Source organism: Meles meles, chromosome 4, assembly GCF_922984935.1.
Source record: "Meles meles chromosome 4, mMelMel3.1 paternal haplotype, whole genome shotgun sequence".
NCBI lineage: Eukaryota > Metazoa > Chordata > Mammalia > Carnivora > Mustelidae > Meles > Meles meles.
In genome coordinates, this window is record NC_060069.1 from 94423863 (window position 1) to 94444208 (window position 20346).

At 46.3% G+C, this 20346-nt stretch overlaps 1 protein-coding gene across 9 annotated transcripts in view; it reads right to left on the minus strand.

Moving 5' to 3' along the window:
• Nucleotides 1–12820, minus strand: part of LOC123939609 — a 47022-nt gene extending 34202 nt beyond the window's left edge. For all 9 annotated transcript variants that reach the window (XR_006817940.1, XM_046001331.1, XM_046001328.1 and 6 more), the window contains exons 1-5: nt 12747–12820; nt 8679–8907; nt 6764–6916; nt 3068–3216; nt 179–319 (exon numbers count right to left, since the gene is read on the minus strand). Coding sequence is in view for 8 of the 9 variants with exons in the window: in XM_046001331.1 (XP_045857287.1) it covers nt 179–319; nt 3068–3216; nt 6764–6916; nt 8679–8858 (623 nt within the window). In the remaining variant the exon portion in view is untranslated. The remainder of the gene's footprint in view (nt 1–178; nt 320–3067; nt 3217–6763; nt 6917–8678; nt 8908–12746) is intronic.
• Nucleotides 12821–20346: the final 7526 nt, after the last annotated feature.

The window sequence follows — 20346 nt, forward strand, 5'->3', positions numbered from 1 at the left end:
AAAGGATCTTTCTCTTATCATTAAGAAAAAGAAAACAAAAATAACTGGAGGGTAGAAAAAGAAGGCTACAAACATTGTGAGAAGAAGCTGGGGGGAATTGGTGGATTAGCGGATTTCGTAACCAAGCTGGTTAGGTAACTGAAGACAGAAGGTGGAAGGCGACAGGGGTGCGTCTCACCTGATGGCTGTCTGGTATATGATAGTACCCAGCCGGGGTCCGCTCTGTGGCCCCAGACCACAGTAGCGCAGACTGAGGGCTTGAAGCCTCTGGTTGTTCTCCAGGCCTGCGAAAAGACTCTCAACTTCTTCCTTTCCAAATCTAGAAAGAAATGATGGCAACAAATAAGTGACTTTTATAAAACCCATGTCACCTGTTGGGTAATTCATTTTAAGGGACTCCCTACGGCAGAACAGATTTTATTTTTTAAAGATTTTTATTTATTTGACAGACAGAGATCACAAGTAGGCAGAGAGGCAGGCAGAGAGATAGGAGGAAGCAGGCTCCCCGCTAAGCAGACAGCCCATGTGGGGCTCGATCCCAGGACCCTGAGATCATGACCTGAGCCAAAGGCAGAGGCTTAACCCACTGGGCCACCCAGCTGCCCCGGCAGAACAGATTTTATGGGATCTTTACTTTGGGTTTCCATGGCCGGGGCTAAGGGGGTGAGCTGGGTGACTGGGGGCAGGGGTAGCATGCATGTGGAGGAAGGGGAACCCAGAATCTGCTTCCCGGGGAAAGGGAGCAGGGCACGGTTTGAAGTACGCATTCAAGGGAGCAGATAGAGAGCGAGATCTGGATCCGGAAGACAGGAAAGATTGCCTCGCTGGCAGGGATGAAGGGGTCTGGGAAGACCCCAGCAGCAGGAGGCTGTGTAAGGAGAGAGCAGGGTCTGGGAAAATTCAATCTCTTGGCCCTCCTTCCTGGCCCTGTCCTGCCCCTCACCTTCTCACCTAGTCTTTCCACTTTGCAAAGAGCAGTCACAGGCATCACACCCACGCAGCCTCTGGGTACAGGCATTAGGTCAGGAAACTGAGCAACAATGAGGTAGAGGGACATCTTTGGCGCATTTGGAATGTCAGTGTCTGAACTTTCAAATGAGGTGCATCATATTAACAGAAATGACTTCTTCAATTTACTAGTTCATCCAACAAGTAGTTACAGAAGGCAGCCACTGTGGTGGGTGTGGGGAGGCAGCTGCATTTGAGAAAGAAGGGCATCCTGCCTGGTGGGCTGCAGAGGGAAGTCACCGGAGGCCAAGAACCTAGAGTTTCACTAGTGCTGAGGTCTCAGTGGTGATTCCCGGCCACCCAACCCTGACACTCACAGTGCCTCAGCAATAGCCAGATTTCAACTGACAATGAAAATAAGCTGTTTTGGGGTGCTGGGTGGCTCAGGGGGTTAGGCCTCTGCCTTCAGCTCAGGTCATGATCCCAGGGTCCTGAGATGGAGCCCCGCATCAGGCTCTGGGCTCAGCATGACGTCTGCTGGAGCCTCTCCCCCTCTCCTGCCCCTCCCAGATGAATAAAATAAGCTGTTTCCTAACATTGCGGATTCCTTTTTTCTCCCTTCTGTCTTCCTGTCAGTGCAGGTCTCTGGGTCCAGTGCAGGAGCTGGAGTCCAGAAGGGTCTCAGCAGGGGGGCTGGTTCTGCCCAGTGCAGTGTGGGAAGCTGGGAGACTCCCAGGCTGATCCTCAGTCACTACTGGGTATCCTCAGGACACTGGCCTTCTGCTGTCCTGTGTTAGGAAACCCTGACTGAGGCTCCCCCAAGCGTCTCAGAAACATGGAGAAACTCTAGAGATAGTCCCTCTCCTCAGTTTTTGTGGATAGACTTGTCACCACCAGGGCCCTAATCCCTAATCCCACATCACATAAACAGGTTGAAATTATTTAAGGAATGCACACTATAAGAGCCCCCAGCAATCTAGTACCACAGATCAGAAGTGGGCTCGGATTGAGGCAGCTGGATTCACATCCAGCCTCCATCCCTAATAGCTGAATGGCCTTGAACAAGCCAGTTAATCCCCCTGAGTCTTTCCTCATCTGTACAGGGTCAAGGGATAGAAATGGTACATACCTGTCATTATACATCCTACATTCATACGTAATGGTACATATCTCTCTGCTGTTGGGAGAGTCAATGACATAAACTGTGCACTGTGCTTGGCACCCAGTTAGCACTCGATAACAATTAGCTGGTATTATCATTATTATTATTATTACCCCCTGACCCTCCCCTGACAGCCTGCTGCTGCAGCAAATCACAAGACTGGGCTCTTTTCTTCCCTAGCCCCACACCTGTCCTCCCACCTCCACTCCTGGTGAATAATGGCCTGTCCTGAATGGGATCATGGTTCCCCTTATCCAAACCACCACTAAAATCTATATGGACATTTTTTGTGACACCAAGGCTTTCTTTCTTTCTTTCTTTTTTTTTTTTTTAAAGATTTTATTTTATTTATTTGTCAGACCGAGATCACAAGTAGGCAAAGAGGCAGGCAGAGAGAGAAGGGGGAAAGCAGGCTCCTAGCTGAGCAGAGAGTCGATGTGGGGCTCAATCCCAGGACCCTAGGATCATGACCTGAGCCAAAAGCAGAGGCTCAACCCACTGAGCCACCCAGGCGCCCCAACACCAAGGCTTTCTACCTTGCATTACATGTAACCTAGAGCATGTTCCACATAGTTCTCTCTACTATCCTGAGGACTTCCTTGCTCAGGGCCATTGCCTTATATGTATTTGTATCTTCCTTAGTGAAGAGCATAGTGTCTTGCACAAATAGGCCGTCAACAAATATTTGTTGACAGAACAAATGAATAAAAGGAAAGTAAGGAAGGAGGAAAGAGGGGTGGGAGGGAGAGGAGGAGGGAGAAAGGAAAAATGAATGAATAAAACCTCTTTTTGAGAACCCTGACATTTACTCAGGAACATTAGCTCTAAGGAGGTTTTGGAGTATCCCCTTCCAGCGATGACCAGATGAGGCACAAGGAACCAGGCCACTGCCCTGCCTTTGCCTCCCTCAGCCGAACAGCAGCAGAGGCCTGAAGGAAGCCCACATTCCAGCCTCACCTGCTGTAATCGAGGATGAGAGAACGCAGATGGCTGCATGGCAGAGCCCTCCCGAGTCTCCGGAGAGACCACAGATCCATCCTGCAGTCAGTGAGCTCCAGGCTGGTAAAGGGGCAGGCGGCACTCCCCTTCAACTCCAGAAGCGAAGCCTAGGAACGCGAGGTGAAACCGTGCTCACGCAAGGGAGACAACGTGCTCTCTGTGTTTTCATGTAACCCAAATGCCCATTATGTTCATTACCTCAACAGTTCGCCTTTAAGACAACTTTCTAATTCCCCCAAGGAGAAAGTGGCATGAAAATAAAATAACTGCCCTTTAAAAGGCAATGTGAAGAATTAAATGGGAAACACCAAGCTTTGTGATGAGATGAGATAAACTGCAGCTCATCTTTCTCTGTCATTGGGGGCTGAATTGTGTCCCCCCTCATTCATACGTTGAAGTCCTAACCCCCAGTACCTCAGAATGTGACTGTATTTGGAAACAGGGTCTTCAAAGAGCTACCTAAGTTAAAATAAGGTCTTCAGGGTAGGTCCTAACCCAGTAGGACTGGCTTTCTTATAAGAAGGAAATCTGACACAGATATGTACAGGGGGAAGACAACGTGGAGATACAGGGGAAAGGCAGCCATTTACAAGCCAATAAGAGCAGCCTCAGAAGTCACCAACCCCGCTGATACCTTGAGCTCAGACTTCCAGGCCTTCATAACTGTGAGGAAATGAGTTTCTGTTGTTTAAGCCGTGCAACCTGTGGTTATGGTAGCCCCAACAGACTAATACAGATGTTGCTATTCTAACCCACAGATTTGTCCTCCTAGGGTTCTGTCCTTTCAATAGGGAAGTACCGCCATGCCAACTTTGTATAACTAGGCAAAAATTATAATAGTTAGATTACCTCCTAAGTATTCATTGTTACTGGTATTAGGATTTAGAGGTTTCCTCAGAATTACACCAGGCAGGGGCGCCTAGGTGGCTTAGTTGGTTAAGTGTTGGACTCTTGATTTTAGCTCACATCATGGTCTCAGGGCCATGGTCTTGGGGTCCTGGGATGGAGCCCCATGTTGAACTCTGTGCTCAGCAGGAAGTCTGCTTCTTTCCTCCTCTCTCTGTCCCTTCCCGTGCTTAAACTCTCTCTCAATCTCTCTTAAAATAAAATCTTAAAAAAAAAAAAAAGAGCTAGACCATGGAAATTTAGCAACAAGGTGTTTCTCATGGTGAAGCCACGGGACTGGGGGCAACACATGAACATTTGGAACCATGTCAAGGTCTCTCAGTCTCCTAAACAGAGGGGCCTATGGCAAGGACATTTCTTGTCGTAACAAGGATCCCAGTGACAACTAAATCCCTACCTGACAGAGGGAGGTATTTAAAGCTACAAATCACAAAGGCCACCTTTTAGCAGTGAGGATCACCACAACCCAAGCATTTCTCAGTTCAGAATTTAAATCGGAAGGATTTAGGGTTTCCTGAGGCAATGACATGTTGGTCAGAGATAGGTTTCCAAATTATAGTTTGGCTGAGAATATAAGAGCCCTTGCAGCCTTAACTACAGAGCTGATGTTTGAGGCCTCTTTTATGAGAAAACACCTAGCTTAAGTGCTGGGTTGGATTTCACAAGCTGTGTTTCTGACAGAGGAGGCAGTGTGGGACGTCACTGTCTATGATAATGCTGGTCTGTGCAAAACAGGCTCTTGACCCAGGTCCCAACGGTCTCAGCCAGTGGTTTGCAGTATCACTCCTGGGGCACTAGGCCTGTGTGGGCAAGACCACAGCCATTGACCACAGAATTCCTCAACGGCCTCCAGGTGACCAAGAGGGCTACATTTTAAAGAACTGCTAAGGATCACTGATGACATGCACGGACAGCATTCTATGGCCTGCTTAAATGGACTGGGTCCCTGGACTGACACTTTCAATAAAAACAACTACAAATTCTGGTTATGCATTAAAGATACCTTTTTAAAATTTTATTTTGAATTGTGGTCAAATACACAGATAAAATTTACCATCTTAACCATTTTGGGGGTACAGTTCAGTGGCATTAAAGACATTCACACTGTTGTGGTACAACCCTCAACACCATCCATCTCCAGAACTTTTTTCATTTTGTAAAACTCAGACTCTGTACCCATTAAAAAATAAGTCCCATTCTCCCCTCCCCCACAACGTCTGGCAACCGCCATTTTATTTTCTTTCTCTATGAGTCTTAACTACTCTAGGTACTTCCTATAATACAATGATATAGTATTTGTCCTTTTGTGACTGACTTATCTTACTTAGCATAAGTTCCTCAAGGTTCCTACATGTAGCATGTGTCACAACTTCCTTCCTGTTAAAGGCTGAATAATACTCCATTGTATGTATATCCAACATTTTGTTTTCTACTCATCTGGTAATGGACATTTGGATTGCTTCCACCTTTGGCTATTGTGAATAATGCTACCATAAAGATGAGTGTACAAATATCTTTTTGGGATCTAGCTTTCAATTCTTTGGGGTAGATGTCCAGAAGCGGGAATTGCTGAATCATATGGTAATTCCATTTTTAATTTTTTAAGGAACTTCCATCCTGTTTTCCATAGTGGCTACAACAATTTATATTCCCACCAACAGTGCACAGGTTTTCCAATTTCTCCTTGTCCTGTCAACACATTATTTTTTATTTTTTTTATAATAGTAGCCATAATAGTTGACATGAGGTAGTATCTCATCGCAGTTTTGATTTGCATTTCCTAAAGATTAGTAATGTTGAATATCTTTTGTGTGTTTATGATTTATTTGTATCCCTTCTTTGGAGAATGTCTACTTATGTCCTTTGCCCATTTTAAAATAAGGTTGTTTGTTTTTTGTTGTTGTTGAATTGTAGGATAAAGAAATTATGGTAGGGGCGCCTGGGTGGCTCAGTGGATTAAGCCGCTGCCTTCGGCTCAGGTCATGATCTCAGGGTCCTGGGATCGAGCCCCGCATCGGGCTCTCTGCTCTGCAGGGAGACTGCTTCCTCCTCTCTCTCTGCCTGCCTCTCTGCCTACTTGTGATCTCTCTCTCTGTCAAATGAATAAATAAAATCTTAAAAAAAAAAAAAAGAAATTATGGTATATTCATATAGTAGAAAACGATATAGGGGCACCTGGGTGGCTCAGTCAGTTAAGCGTCTGACTCTTGATTTCAGCTCAGGTCATGATCTCAGGGTCATGGGATGGAACCATACACTGGGTTCCATGCTCAGTGCAGAGCCTGCTTGTCCCTCTCCTTCCCCCGCTTGTGCTCTCGATCCCTCTCTCAAATAAATAAATAAAATCTTTAAAAAAAACTATAAAGCAATGAAAATGCATCAACTATAGCTATGCAAAAGTAAAATATGATGACTCATAAAAACATAATGTTGTACAGGCAAAGAGAGACACAAAAGAATGCATACAGTATGTTGCATTTTATAAAGTAAAAAACAGGTAAAACTATAATGTTTGGTTATCAAATGTTTGATAATGTTTGATAACCAAACATTATAGTTTTACCCGTTTTTTTGTACTTTTACATAACTTTGAAATGTTTCATTAAAAGATACATTGTCTTTTTAAAAAAGAAAAGCTTAGAGCATATCAGTCAACAACCAAATGAACTATAGCTGGGATACGTGCTATTATGCTTATATTCAATTTTAAGTTTAATTGAAGGAATACCTCTAAAACGCATGACTCACCAGTCTGGCAATCTCTGGGTTGCTCAGTTGTAGGCTCCAGACACAGATCTCTTTCCCCAGCATATAACACTCATCTCGAATTGTCATGAGCAAAGGTTCTAAGGAAATGGGTAGGATGCTTGTTGGGGAATCTTCAGGTCTTACAAGCATAAACTGGAGTGTCAGAAAAAAAGTACAGGTGGGAATCATAAACAGATGTCCATGCATAGAGAAAGAGTGTTGTCATCAGACAGTATCAGAACATTTGAAAAGGCGATTAACTTTGGATCACACGTGCACTGGGTGGTAATTCAAAACAATCTTATGAATTTCTTGCCATATGCAAAAGCAATCTTACAGGGCACAGATTTTTCCATCAGGTTTCTACTCATTATTGGGTCAGAAATCAATGGAGTAGGTTGTAACCAGCTTTTTTCTCTCTTTCCTTAATGAAATAGAACAGAAGAGAAATTATCTGAGTGTATCCTATGCAGTAAAAAAATAATTATCTCATGAGACTCTTACTTTAGTGATGTTCAACATCAAAATGGAGACCCAACCAGAGCAACCCCCCCCCCAACATAAACAGCCCATATGGTCTTATGATTCACACCAGTATTTATACATCGGGTCCTGATGTTATTTGCATTTCTGATAGTGATTTTAATTTAAAATGTTTAGAAAGGGACTACAAATTTGAAACATTTAATTTAAAATGTTTGCTGAAGGGACTACAAATTTGAACAAGGTTTATGATTAGTCTTATCATTAAGTAGTAGAGGCTAATTATAAGATGTACAATAGAAAAAAAATAAAGTTGTAATTATTTTATCACAAAAAGATGGCTCTGAGAAGCTCTTGCCCTGGGATGAGCAGGGAGATGTATGGGGGAGTCCAGAGAAGCAACTAACTACAAGAGAAGGAATTAGAAAGACCTAGGAGGGCAGAGGGGACAGGAGACTAGGAGAGGAAGTCTCCTGTCCAAAGGGGTGAACGGGGAGAGGGAGGTGGCAGCTCCCTTGGTAATTGGAAGTTTGGCAAAAAGGGATGGTGTTTAGGGCAGTCTTTCAGAGGTTCTTTTTATGTGGTGTACAATGTAATCACCCTCCCATCCCCCAATAACCTTCAGGAAAAATATGGGTAGGATGGATCTGGGTCAAAGTCTCCTTAGAATAATGATTATTTTTCGGCACCCATCTCTGATTAATTTATTCTCTTGGTTAGCACTCAGCATTTTAGGACCTGGGCTGGCCACAGGAAAGCTGGAGAGCAGGCCAGTCTATCCTTGGGTTCCAGCACTATCCCCTCCCCTACCCCCGGACTAGCAAGTGCCCTTCCCAAGAGTAGACCATTTCATTTCAGGGCTGCCCTCTCTTCTTTCCCCCCTCCCAATTGACCCCTAGATTCAATCTCAGGAAAGATATGACACCTGATTTTTTTTTTTTTTTTTCTGAAATCCTGTACTTTGGGAGTTAGAATTATGTGTTTGCTAATCTCGCTCCAAGTGAGAGGGGAAGGATGGGTGAGTGCGGGGGTCTGGCCTGATGACAGGGACACCACTGTCAAGAGAAGCAACTATTCCCTTGGAGGGATCCCGTGGGGTGGTGGGAATGCTGGGCATGGATGTCCTGCCAGATGCCCAAAGTGGTCTTTTGTGCCGGACTTTCCAGAGGTAGAGTAGAAGGGGCTGGTTGGCCACTCCAGGTGTGGTGTAAGAAAGGGCAGGGCTGCTCAAAGGACTGGGGTGGGTAGATTCGAGGTAGAAGCAGGGAGGCAGAAGTGCTGAGCAGAGCCCCAGTGCCAGGGGCAGGCTTTGGACTTCAGGCAGGCAGGCAAGCGGGAACACAGAGCAATGACGGAGGACCCGTGCTCCTTGGAGCAAAACCCTAGTCAGTTCACTTCCCAGAGGAGTAAGCAAAGGAGGCCACACACTCACTTTCCTAAGAATCTGTTCGTTGTTGATGCTGGTTTTCAAGTCCTGTTTGATGGCTGGACACACAGATGTCTGCGTCTGGGCACAGTGCTTTTCATACGTTTTCAGGAACTTCCGAAGAATTAGAACGATGGGCAGGGGTGTTCCTTTAGTTTTTTGTTTTCCTTCCTTTTCCCTTGGCATTGTTTTACTGTGTTAGATTCTACCTGGATTCTGAAAATAGCACCTTGCCCTGAAACCCAATACACAGATGTCTTTTGAAGGAACAGATCACACATCCCCCACTAAAAATTGGCAAATATTGCTGACACCCTTCTCTGCTTAAAGTGCCTCAGGTATCTTAAAATGGGAGTAGGGAATCAAGATGGGTACCGTTGAGTAAAACTGTTCTATTTCCAATATCTATTTTCATGGACCCACGTTCTTTTATATTCTTTAAAATGGGGCAATAGGGGCACCTAGATGGTTCAGTCGTTAGGCATCTGCCTTTAGCTCAGGTCATGATTCCCAGGTCCTGGGATCGAGTTCCGCATTGGGTTCAGTGGGAAGCCTGTTTCTCTCTCTGCCACTCCCCCTGCTTGTTTTCTCTCTTGCTATGTCTCTCTCTGACAAATATATAAACAAAATCTTTCAAAAAATAAAATGGTGTGATACCCTTGGAACTCAGTTATAACATTAGTGGTGGGCACTAAATATTGCCAAGGACATATTGATTTTTAAATGGCATCGTTCTCTTTATAACATCATTCTTGCCAGGCAGCATATCCACAGTGGTTAAGAATGCGAGCTTCGAAGGGGAACAGACTCGGATTTTAGTCTTGTCTCCACCACTGGACTCACTGGGGTGGACTTAGGTATTCTATGAAGAGTTTTGAAGCCTCTATTTCTCCATCTCTAAAATAGATTATGGTTGTCACCAGGATGAAGGAAGGTAAATTTATAAAGCACAATAAAAATTATAAATTTTTAATTTATAAAAAATTTATAAAGCACATAAAAAATTTATTAGCACAATGCCTGGCACATAGTAAAAGTGCTCAATAAACTTTATTAGTACTATTGAAGTGATTCTTATTTTCCTGGCCACAGGAAGTCACCCAGCAGTATTGATCTGTCCCTTCAGTTATCCAGCCTTGAAAGGTTCCTCCATGTGATAATGTCACCAGCTAGATCTCTTCTTTCTGGAGTACCATTTTTTTTTTATTAGCATATAATGTATTACTTGCTTCAAGGGTACAGGTCTGTGAATCATCAGTCTTACACATTTCACAGCACTCACCATAGCACATACCCTCCCCAGTGTCCATCATCCAGCCACCTTATCTCTACTTCCTCACCGCCTCCCCCACCAGCAACCCTCAGTTTGTTTCCCGAGATTAAGAGTCTCTTATGGTTTGTCTCCCTCCCGATCCCATCTTGTTTCATTTTTTTCCTTCCCTACCCCCAGCCCCCACCCCCGCCCTGCCCCTCAAATTCCTGATATCAGGGAGATCACATGATAATTGTCTTTCTCTGATTGACTTATTTCACTTAGCATAATACCCTCTGGTTCCATCCACGTCATTGAAAATGGCAGATTTTGGTTTTTTGATGGCGGCATAGTATTCCATTGTGTATATATACCACACCTTCTTTATCCATTCATCTGTTGATGGACATCTAGGCTCCATAGTTTGGCTGTTGTGGACATTGCTGCTATAAACATTGGGGTGCACATGCCCCTTCAGATCACTACATTTGTATCTTTAGGGTACATACCTAGTAGTGTGATTGTTGGGTCATGAAACCTGAAACCACCCTCAGGTGACTGGCAATGGCCTTGACAACACCTCTCAGACCACCCAAACTGTTTGAACTAAACCTGACTCACTTCTGCTCAGATAGGGGGTAGTGACCTCTGGAATGACTGGCAATGACCTTTACCTCATTATAATACTAAAATCTCTACCCAAGGAAGGGCCTCAGCCTCATTTACACAACAAACAATGTATATATACATGTGTGTTTCCTTAATGTACATGTGGGACCTTATGCATGCCTCTATACATGATGACAAGGCCTCCCTATCTCAATATTCATCCTAACCCTAAACAAAAGGAACCCATCCCCACCTCCCCATCTTTCTGTCTCTCTTTCATCCAGTTTTGAAAGGGGGTTTTGAAAGATCACATTTACTGTGATCTCATTATTTGCTGCAAATAAAGTTTACTTTGTGGGACAACTCCACCTGGTGTATCTGTGACTCACTGAGGAGCTAGCAACTCCGAATTGGTTTGGTCACAGTAACTTAAGGAAATGGTTGGTTCTTTGGACTGGGTTTGTAGAGACAAAAGTTTATGGGAATTATTAAGAGGCCTTGTTTCAAAAAGAACCAGTTTGAATCCTGTGTCTGTCAATTATTAGTAGACTGACTGTGACTAGTCAACTTCATGTGCCTGAACCCTGTCTTCTTCCTCTGTAAAACTGGTGGGACTCTAATCTCTTTGGTATTTGTGGAGATTTAATGCAAATTAAATGTAAAGTTTTTTCCTCGGTACCAAGGGGATGTTGATGGGTGATGATGATGATACAGAACTATTATGAGGGGGTGCCTGGGTGGCTCAGTGGTTAAGCTTCTGCCTTCAGCTCAGGTCACGGTCTCAGGGTCCTGGGATGGAGCCCCGCATCAGGCTCTCTGCTCAGCGGGAAACCCGCTTCCCCCTCTCTTTCTGCCTGCCTCTCTGCCTACTTGTGATCTCTCTGTCGAATAAATCTTTAAATAAAATCTTTAAAAAAAAAAAAAAGAACTGTTATGAGGAATAAAGAATTAGTTCCTGGTGGATACTTGGAACAGAGCCTGGCACATAGTGATGGCTAAGGTGGGGACGCTGAGGCCTTGTGAGGGAAGTGATTTGCCTAAGGGCAAACACTGGTAACCAGAGCAGCTGGGAATCAAATTCAGGCAGCCTGGCTCCACAGCCCAAATTCTTAACTACTCTGACATACCACCTAGAAGGTACTGATAATGACTGTATGTTTTCAACTTCCTCCTAAATTCTTATGTTGAAGCCCAATCCCCAAGGTGATGGTATTTGTTTGACAGGGTCTTTGGGAGGTGAGCAGGGTTAGATGAGGTCATGAAGGCAGGTCTCCCACCATGGGATTAGCACCCTTGTAAGAAGAGACACAGAGTGGGGCACCGGGGTGGCTCAGTAGGTTGGGCAACCAACTCTTCATTTCACCTGGAGTCCTGATCTCAGGGTCATGAGATAGAGCTCCAAGCCGGGCTCCATGCTCAGCCTGGAGTTTGCTTGACATTCTCTTCCTCTAGCCCCACTCCCATACTCTTTCTCTCTAAATAAATAAATAAATAAATAAAATCTTTAAAAAAGAAGGAAAAGAAGAAGAGGAGACACCACAGAGCTTAGTTTGTCTCCCTTGAGATGGCTGCCACCTCCAAGCCAAGAGGAAAAGGCTCCAAACCTAGCTTCCCGGCACCTTGCTCTTGGATTTCCCTGTCTGCAGAAGTGTTAGGAAATGAATTTGTTGTTTAGGATACCAGTCTATGGTACTTTGTTAAGGCAGTCCAAGCTAAGGTTGGTACTATGTAACATCACTGTTACATATGAAGTATTTCTCACCAGCCTCTTCTGGCTATTTACAGGAGTACAAACTACACGCATAACATTCTGGAAGTACTCTATTAAGGCCTTCTTAAATCTCGAGCTTTTCCCTTGATATTTTATCACGAGCGTTTCTTCGTCATTTCCATGTGCAGTAACCCGTGGCCCAGGGTGACTAATGCGCATTTAGTGGCGGTGCCCCATCCTCTGCTAACTGGGACTCTCCGAGAGCTGGGGACGGTGAGGTGAGGGCTGCGGAGCAGAGAGTAGGGGGAGGAGGGCCCTGCCTTCTCCAGACGGAAGCGAGGCCGACTTGCCCCGGACCTGCTGCTCGCCCAGCTCCCCCTCGGAGTCCCGGGGGCTAGGGAGAGCTCGGGGCCTGCCGCTGCCCGCAGCAATTCACTACCTCCGGAGAGAATGCCGCCCACCCACGCCGCAACCTGGTCGCCGGCCCGCGCCGCACACTCACTCCGGCACCGGGTCCCGAGTCCCCGCGTCCCTCGCCGGCCCGCCTCCCGAGTGCGCCCTGCACCTAGGCGACGGCGCAGGGCGGGGCTGGAGAGGTCGGCCCGCGGGGAGGCGGAGTCGGAAGGGGGCGAGGCGGAGGCGGAGGCGGGAGGAGGAGGGGGATAGTAGAGGGATTGGGGGTGGCGGAGGCGGGAGGAGGAGGGGGACTGGGGGTGGCGGCGGGAAAGCCCTTCCAGGGTCCGGGAGGGTGGGCGTGGGCTCGGGCTCGGGTGTGGAGAGCACCTGGGGTCCTCGCCGCGTGGCGAGGTCGTCAAAGCCAGTGGCTCTGCGAGGGACGAGGTCTAGGAGGAGACAGAAGTGCCGGGCCCGTGGGCCTGGCCATCGGTGGGGCAGGGGCACGGGGGCAGAGGTCGCCTAAGGTAGCTGCGCGCCACTCCCGCCTGCAGAGGGCGATCCTGCTCCCGTGTCCCCACCCACTTTCCCAGGCCCGGGAGGCAGGGGGCGCGGGGATAAAGGGGGCAGCTCAGGGCAGGGCCTGGGTCGCAATTTGGCGAGGGGAGGAGGGGGTCGGGGTAGTATTGAGTGAGGAAGGACAGGCAAAAGCGGTTGCACCTTTGGAAATGGGTGGGGAAGGGAAAAGGATTTTAAGAAATTTGGCCGTTGTCAGTAGCTTTGGGGCTCGTAAATTTAAGGATTTGGGGACAGAATAAATGTTTATAGCAGCAATGGCCACGGTCGCCAAACTGTGGAAAGAACCAAGATGCCCTTCAACGGACGAATGGATAAGGAAGATGTGGTACATATGCACGATGGAGTATTATGCCTCCATCAGAAAGGATGAATACCCAACTTTTGTAGCAACATGGACAGGACTGGAAGTGTTTATGCTGAGTGAAATAAGTCAAGCAGAGAGAATCAAGTATCATATGGTTTCACTTATTTGTGGAGCATAACAAAGAACATGGAGGACAAGGGGAGATGGAGAGGAGAAGGGAGTTGAGGGAAATTGGAAGGGGAGATGAACCATGAGACACTATGGACTCTGAAAAACAACCTGAGGGTTTCGAAGGGGGGGGGGTTGGGGGGTGGGGGTGGGAGGTTGGGGAACCTGGTGGAGGGTAATAGAGAGGGCACGCACTGCATGGAGCACTGGGTGTGGTGCAAAAACAATGAATACTGTTATGCTGAAAATAAATTAAAAAAAAAAAAAAAGGATTTGGGGACAGAATAAAGGCCCCTAAAGAAATTCATGTTCTAGGGCCGCCTGGGTGGCTCAGTGGGTTAAGCTTCTGCCTTCGGCTCAGGTCATGATCTCAGGGTCCTGATCTCAGGGTCCTGGGATCAAGCCCCACATCGGGCTCTCTGCTCAGCAGGGAGCCTGCTTCCTCCTCCCTCTCTGCCTGCCTCTCTGCCTACTTGTGATCTTTCTCTGTCAAATAAATAAATAAATCTTATAAAGAAAGAAAGAAATCTATGTTCTAATGCTGGAACCGGTCAATGTGTTGCTTTTCACAGCAAAAGCGACTTTGTAGATGTGACTAAAGTTACATACCTTGCATCTACGAACATAAAGCCCAGAAAACTCACCACCCCCACCACGGTGGTCGGAGACATTGTTGGCTTTAAAGATGGAGAAAGGGGACCCTAGCCAAAGAATTCCCACAGACTCTAGAAGCAGACTAGGTGTGGAAATGTGTCCTCTCCAAATGTCCACAAAGGAACGCAGCTCTGCTGACACCGTGATTTTAGAACCCTGTGGGACTTCTGATCTCCAGAAGAGTCAAATAATAAATTATCAATCTCTTAGGGTATAATAGTCTTGCGCGCCTGGGTGGCTCTGCCTGTTAAGCCTCCCACTCTTGATTTCAGCTCAGATCATGGTCACTGGGCCTTGGGATGGAGCCCCTGCCTCCTCTCCTCACTCAGTGTGTGATCTTTGTGAGATTCTACTTCCCTACCACTCTGACCCTCCCCCCGCTGGCACGAGCGCCCTCTCTGGTGGTCTCTCTCAAAAGAAAGAAATAAAATCTCTTTTAAAAAGGACATAAAATAGGCTCTTCATGAATGTTTAAAGGAAGAATGAATTAAAAAAGAAATTGGATTAAATTAATTCACATTAAATTGCAAGTGGTAAATAGTCCATTCTCCTCCAGGGCTGTTTCCAAGCTTGTCTTTTAAACTCAAACGGCTCTGATGGAAAAAATTTGTGGCACAAAATGAATCCAGGAGGTAGGGAAGAGCAAGGAGGCCTCCTGCATTTGGTCAGACATGACTTTCTAGCCAGTGTGCCCCCATGAGCCTGCGCTCCTGGATTAGTCCTACTTTGTGCAGCCTCCTCCTCCTCTGCTGGGCTGGCGTTCCTAGGATGCAACCAGAGAGGGGCGGAGAAGGAGGAGAACTACAGAGGGAGGTGGGCAGCTGCGTGGCTCAGTCCTTAAGAGACTGTCTTTGGCTCAGGTCATGATCCCAGAACCCTGGGACAGAGCCCCACAGCAGGCACTCTGCTCAGCAGGAAGCCTGCTCTTCCCTCTCCCATCCCCCCTGCTTCTAGTCCCTTTTTTGCTGTCTCTCTGTCAAATAAATAAATAAAAATCTTAAAAAAAAAAAGTATAGAGGGGGTGTTAAGAGAATGCACTTATAGGTCACTGATAGGGACTCAAACACATGCTTAGGGAACTGAGAATGATGACAAAGGCCACTGCCCAGAGGACAGGGACAGAGTAAGGGTCAGAAACTAGATGGACCATCACGGATGAGACGAGAAATCCTTCCTCTGCAGAGTGGGACAGTTCAAGGAAGTAGAACACGAGGATTAGGTTCAGCTGCAAGTAACAGAAACCCATTAGCCCTGGTTAAAACAATATAGAAGTTCATTTCCCTTTCATGTAAATGAAATTCATGAATAAGCAGTCTGGGGTTGCTAGGGAAGCTTCAAGCTAGGGAACCCAAGCTCCTAATACTTTATTACTCTGCCATCCTCTGTGTGAGTTCCATCTCATGGCCCCAGATGGTTTCTGAGCTCCATTTTGTCTACATTCCAGAGGGAGAAGTGGGCACAGAAGTGCACGTTCTCTCCATGTAAGGACATTCCCCAAAAACCGCACGTGGCACTCGTGCTTAGATTCCACCGGCCAGACTCATGGACATGATCATATCTGGCTGCAAAAAAGAATGGGAAATAGAGTCTTTATTCCAGGCAGACATGTACACAGCTAGAAATGGGGGCTTCTGTTACTTACAGAAAAAGGAGAAGATGGACATTGGGAGGTAACAATCTGGACCAGCAGCCAGGATTACAGGGGTAAGGGGAGCAGTGGGTGGGATCTGCACCAGTTTGCAAGCACAGCCTGGGTTCCTCACACATGAGCATTTGTAAATCAGAGGCAGGCCGGGAACTCATTGCACCGTTGTTATAATTTTAGGTGTGACTCACATGGGCTGGTTAAACATGTGTTTTGGGTTCCGGCAAAGCTGGCCACGCTGCTGGCAGTCTTCCTACTATCCATTCTCCGCTTCTGCCTTGTTGATGTAACTCGATTTCAGCATGGCCACTGGCAAACCAGGTGAGGAAAAGAAGCTTCCCCAGGCTTCCTTGTGTATGAGGTGACCATGTGACATAGCACTGACAGGTGCCATAAGCAGAAGCCGATAGATGAGGCTGCTCAGAAGGCTATTTATTTATTTATTTATTTTTAATTTTTTTTTTTTAATTTGACAGAGAGAGGGATCACAGGTGGGCAGAGGGGCAGACAGAGTGGGGGTGGGGAAGCAGGCTTCCTGCAGAGCAGAGAGCCCGATGCGGGGCTCGATCCCGGGACCTTGAGATCTTGACCTGAGCTGAAGGCAGAGGCTTAACCCACTGAGCCACCCAGGTGTCCCAAAGCTCTTTATTTTTAAAGGTTTTGTTTTATTTATTTGAGAGAGAGAGAGAGAGTGAACAAGCTAGAGGAGAGACAGGGTAGGAGCAAGAGAGAAAGAGAGCACAACAGGGAGGAGTGGCAGAGGGAGAGGGAGAAGTAGGTTCCCCTCTGAGCAGGGAGCCCAGTGTGGAGCTCGATGTGGAGCTGGATCCCAGGACCCTGGGATCATGACCTGAGCTGAAGGCAGACGCTTAACTGACTGAGCCACCCAGGTGCCCCTCAGAAAGCTCTTTAAAAAGAGCTGGGTTTGGGGCACCTGTATGGCTCAGTTGGTTGAGTGACTGCCTTGGCTCAGTCATGATCCTGGACTTCCAGGATCGAGTCCCGCATCGGGTTCCCAGCTCCTTGGGCAGTCCGCTTCTCCCTCTGACCTCCTCCTCTCTCATGCTCTCTCTCACTCATTCTCTCTCAAATAAATAAATAAAATCTTAAAAAAAAAAAGGGCTGGGTTTTTGTCTTTTGTTCTTCCATTTGTCCTCTTTTGGGATAATACAGTCATTGCGCTGAAGAATTTGTCTTTTGTTCTTCCATTTGTCCTCTTTTGGGATAATACAGTCATTGCGCTGAAGTTGCTATCTGGTACATAATCACCAGACATCACAGTCTGGATGGCTGAGAAGATGGATGGAAGGAGTCGGGGTCTCGGAGAGCGTCGTGGAGCAGCTGACCCTGTTTGGGCTGCCCTCTGTGTGTTCTCATCACATAAGAAAAGCACTCTGATTTATTTAATGCCAAGCTGTTCTGATTTCTATTACCCACAGTAGAATAGAGGTTTATGGAATTGTGAACTCCTGGACTGATGCATCTTTTTTTTTTTTTTTTTTCAAGATTTGTTTATTTTAGAGAGCCAGAGAGCATGAGCAGGGGGAGGGGATCAGAGAGAGGGAGACAAGCAGACTCCCTGCTGAATGGGGAATCTGACTTGGAACTCGATCCCAGAACCCAGAGATCCACCTGAGCCGAAATCAAAAGTCAGACACTCAAACAGCTGAGCCACCCAACCATCCCGGGACGGACGCATCCTTAGAAACTGGACAGATACTCAGTTCCAAAGTTTAAGAAGCAGGCAGTGAACCGGCTTTACGTTTTTCATTGGGATTGTTTTATTTAGAATTTGTATTGCTGACCCCTCTCTGAAGCACACTGTAACTGCTGTGAAGAGAACAGAGGTTCTGGAGGTAAGAAAGAAAGACACAGTCTCTTTGGGGTTTTGAGGACGACTCTGGGTTTTGAACCAAAAATGTGAAAAACCAGCCCTGCTGGCAGCCAGATGGTGGTTTCCTAACTGCAGGTCATCGATGTTTAGACAAGCCTCCCCCGTCTCATGTGTTTGGAACAAGACAGACCTGGTTATTTCTGCAAACTCAAAAGTGATTAAATGACCCCCTCTTCTGATGAAAAGGAGTGACTTCTGCTCCTTCGCCAGTTGCACAGTTGCCCAAACTCCAATGCTTCCGCCCTCCAGATAAGATTAGATGTCCAATTACCAAACTGCTCCATTCTTCTTGACAGCATGCTCTCTAGGACTGCCTCCCCCATTCCTCGTGCCTGCAGGAGTCACCCAGCAGATGGCCCATCCTGTTAGAAGCCTCTTACATTCCCCCCGCCCCCGCCTGCCTCTCTGCCTACTTGTGATCTCCATCTGTCAAATAAATAAATAAAATCTTAAAAAAAAAAAAAAGAAGCCTCTTACAGCTCCCTCCTGAGTCTCTAGGGGCTTTCGCACCTGCTCTTAAGTCCATAAACCCAACATTTTTTTTTTCTTTACTGCAGGTGAGCTCCTAGCAATCTGTGGTGAGCAGCCTTTAGCGGAACACCCCAAAGCTGGAGAGCTTTTTTTTTTCCTAAAGATTTTATTTATTTATTTATTTGAGCGAATGAGAGAGATAGAGAGAGAGAGAGAGAGAGCATGAGAAGAGGGAGGGTCAGAGGGAGAAGCAGACTCCCTGCCAAGCAGGGAGCCTGATGTGGGACTCAGTCCTGGGACTCCAGGATCATGACCTGAGCCAAAGGCAGTCGCTTAACCAACTGAGCCACCCCCGATGCCCCCAAAGCTGGAGCTTTAAGTCCCTCCCATCTCTAGTGTTTCCAATAGAGGTTCAGGTGCAGACTGAGTCGGAATGGTTGTTAGTTCATTAACCTTGGCCTTCAGTAACTCCTCAATTTCTGTTGCTGTTTCCTCCAGCACTGCCTGGCAGAATAGGGGTTAAATGAATAAATAGAATCAGAAACTCTGGGGCTGGCCCCCACGACCTGTTTTAACAAGCTGTCTAAGTGATCCTGAGGCATGCTCAAGTTTAAGGTCCTTGGTTAAATGAATAAATAAAATCTTTAAAAATAAATAAGAAATTAATCAGGTGACACTTGACAGGCTTAATAAACAGAATTATTCTTACAGGAAAAGAATTTTAAAGGTATTGTTACAAAGTGGCTATAATAATTTTAAAGGCTTTCAAATACTGCTGGTTAATCTTAGTACATGTTTACTATAGCAAGTTTGAGAAGTACTTAAAAATTATAAAATAAAATTCACTTCTGATCACACCAGCCAGAGATGGTCGTATTTAATATCTCAGAGTGCAGTCTTGCAGACCCATTCAAACCCTGAACGTCCCTGCCTCACCTTAAGGACTTACTCAGTCTCCCTTAGATCTCATGTCCCACTGTGTGAAGTGGGTTCAACAACACCTTCTCACAAGGCTGTGTGAGCGCTAAATCAGGTAATGTTTGTGAAACACACAGCCTCATCATAACAGATGCTCACATTGTTGATTATGACCAATACCACCGTCACTACGAAGGAGATCCATTTCTTCTTTCCCCCTCCCTTTATACTCAAACGCACACACCAGTTGCCCTGGAATACTTTTCATCTTTCTGTTGGGGTCAACAGCTCACCACAAAAATCTGCATGTTTCTAACCCAGCCAGGAAGAGTAGGGACTCTAGCAGAAACGGGACCAGTTTCTCCAAGAAACTGAATTGCTGGCCCATTTTTTTTGAACTTTATTGATGTATTACATCATACATGATACATACATGGTATATGACATACATACATGATGTCATACAACAAACCGTACATCTGTACGTGTACCACTTGATGAATTTTAACTTGTGAAAAACCACTCATGAAACCACCGCCACACCCGCATTCTCTCGTGCCCTTGTGCCCCTTCCCTCCGGCCTCCTTACCCCCATGACCAGTCCTCTGTCACTATAGATTAGTTTGCTTTTTTGTTTTAGGACTTTATTTATTTGAGAGAAAGAGAGTGAGACGGCATAAACAGTGCGGAGAGGGAGAAGCAGACTTCCCAGTGAGCAGGGAGCCTGATGTGGGACTCAACCCCAGGATCCCAAGATCATGACCCGAGCTGAAGGCAGATGCTTAACCGACTGAGCCACCCAGGCGCCCCTGCTCTTCCTCTAGTTCTATACAAATGCATCACACAGCTCATATTCTTTCTGCCCTGCTTATTTCACGCAGAGCAGTTACATTGAAAGTCAGTCCTCCTGTTCCGTGTGGTAGTAGCTCATCTCTTTATCTGGCTGAGCCGTGAGCGCTCCGTTGTTTGGATAAACCATGTTTTTTTAAGCATTCACCTGTTAACAGACGTGCGGGTTGTTACCGTATTTGGGCTACTACAAGTAAAGCTGCTATGAGCCTTCCTCGCAAGTCTGC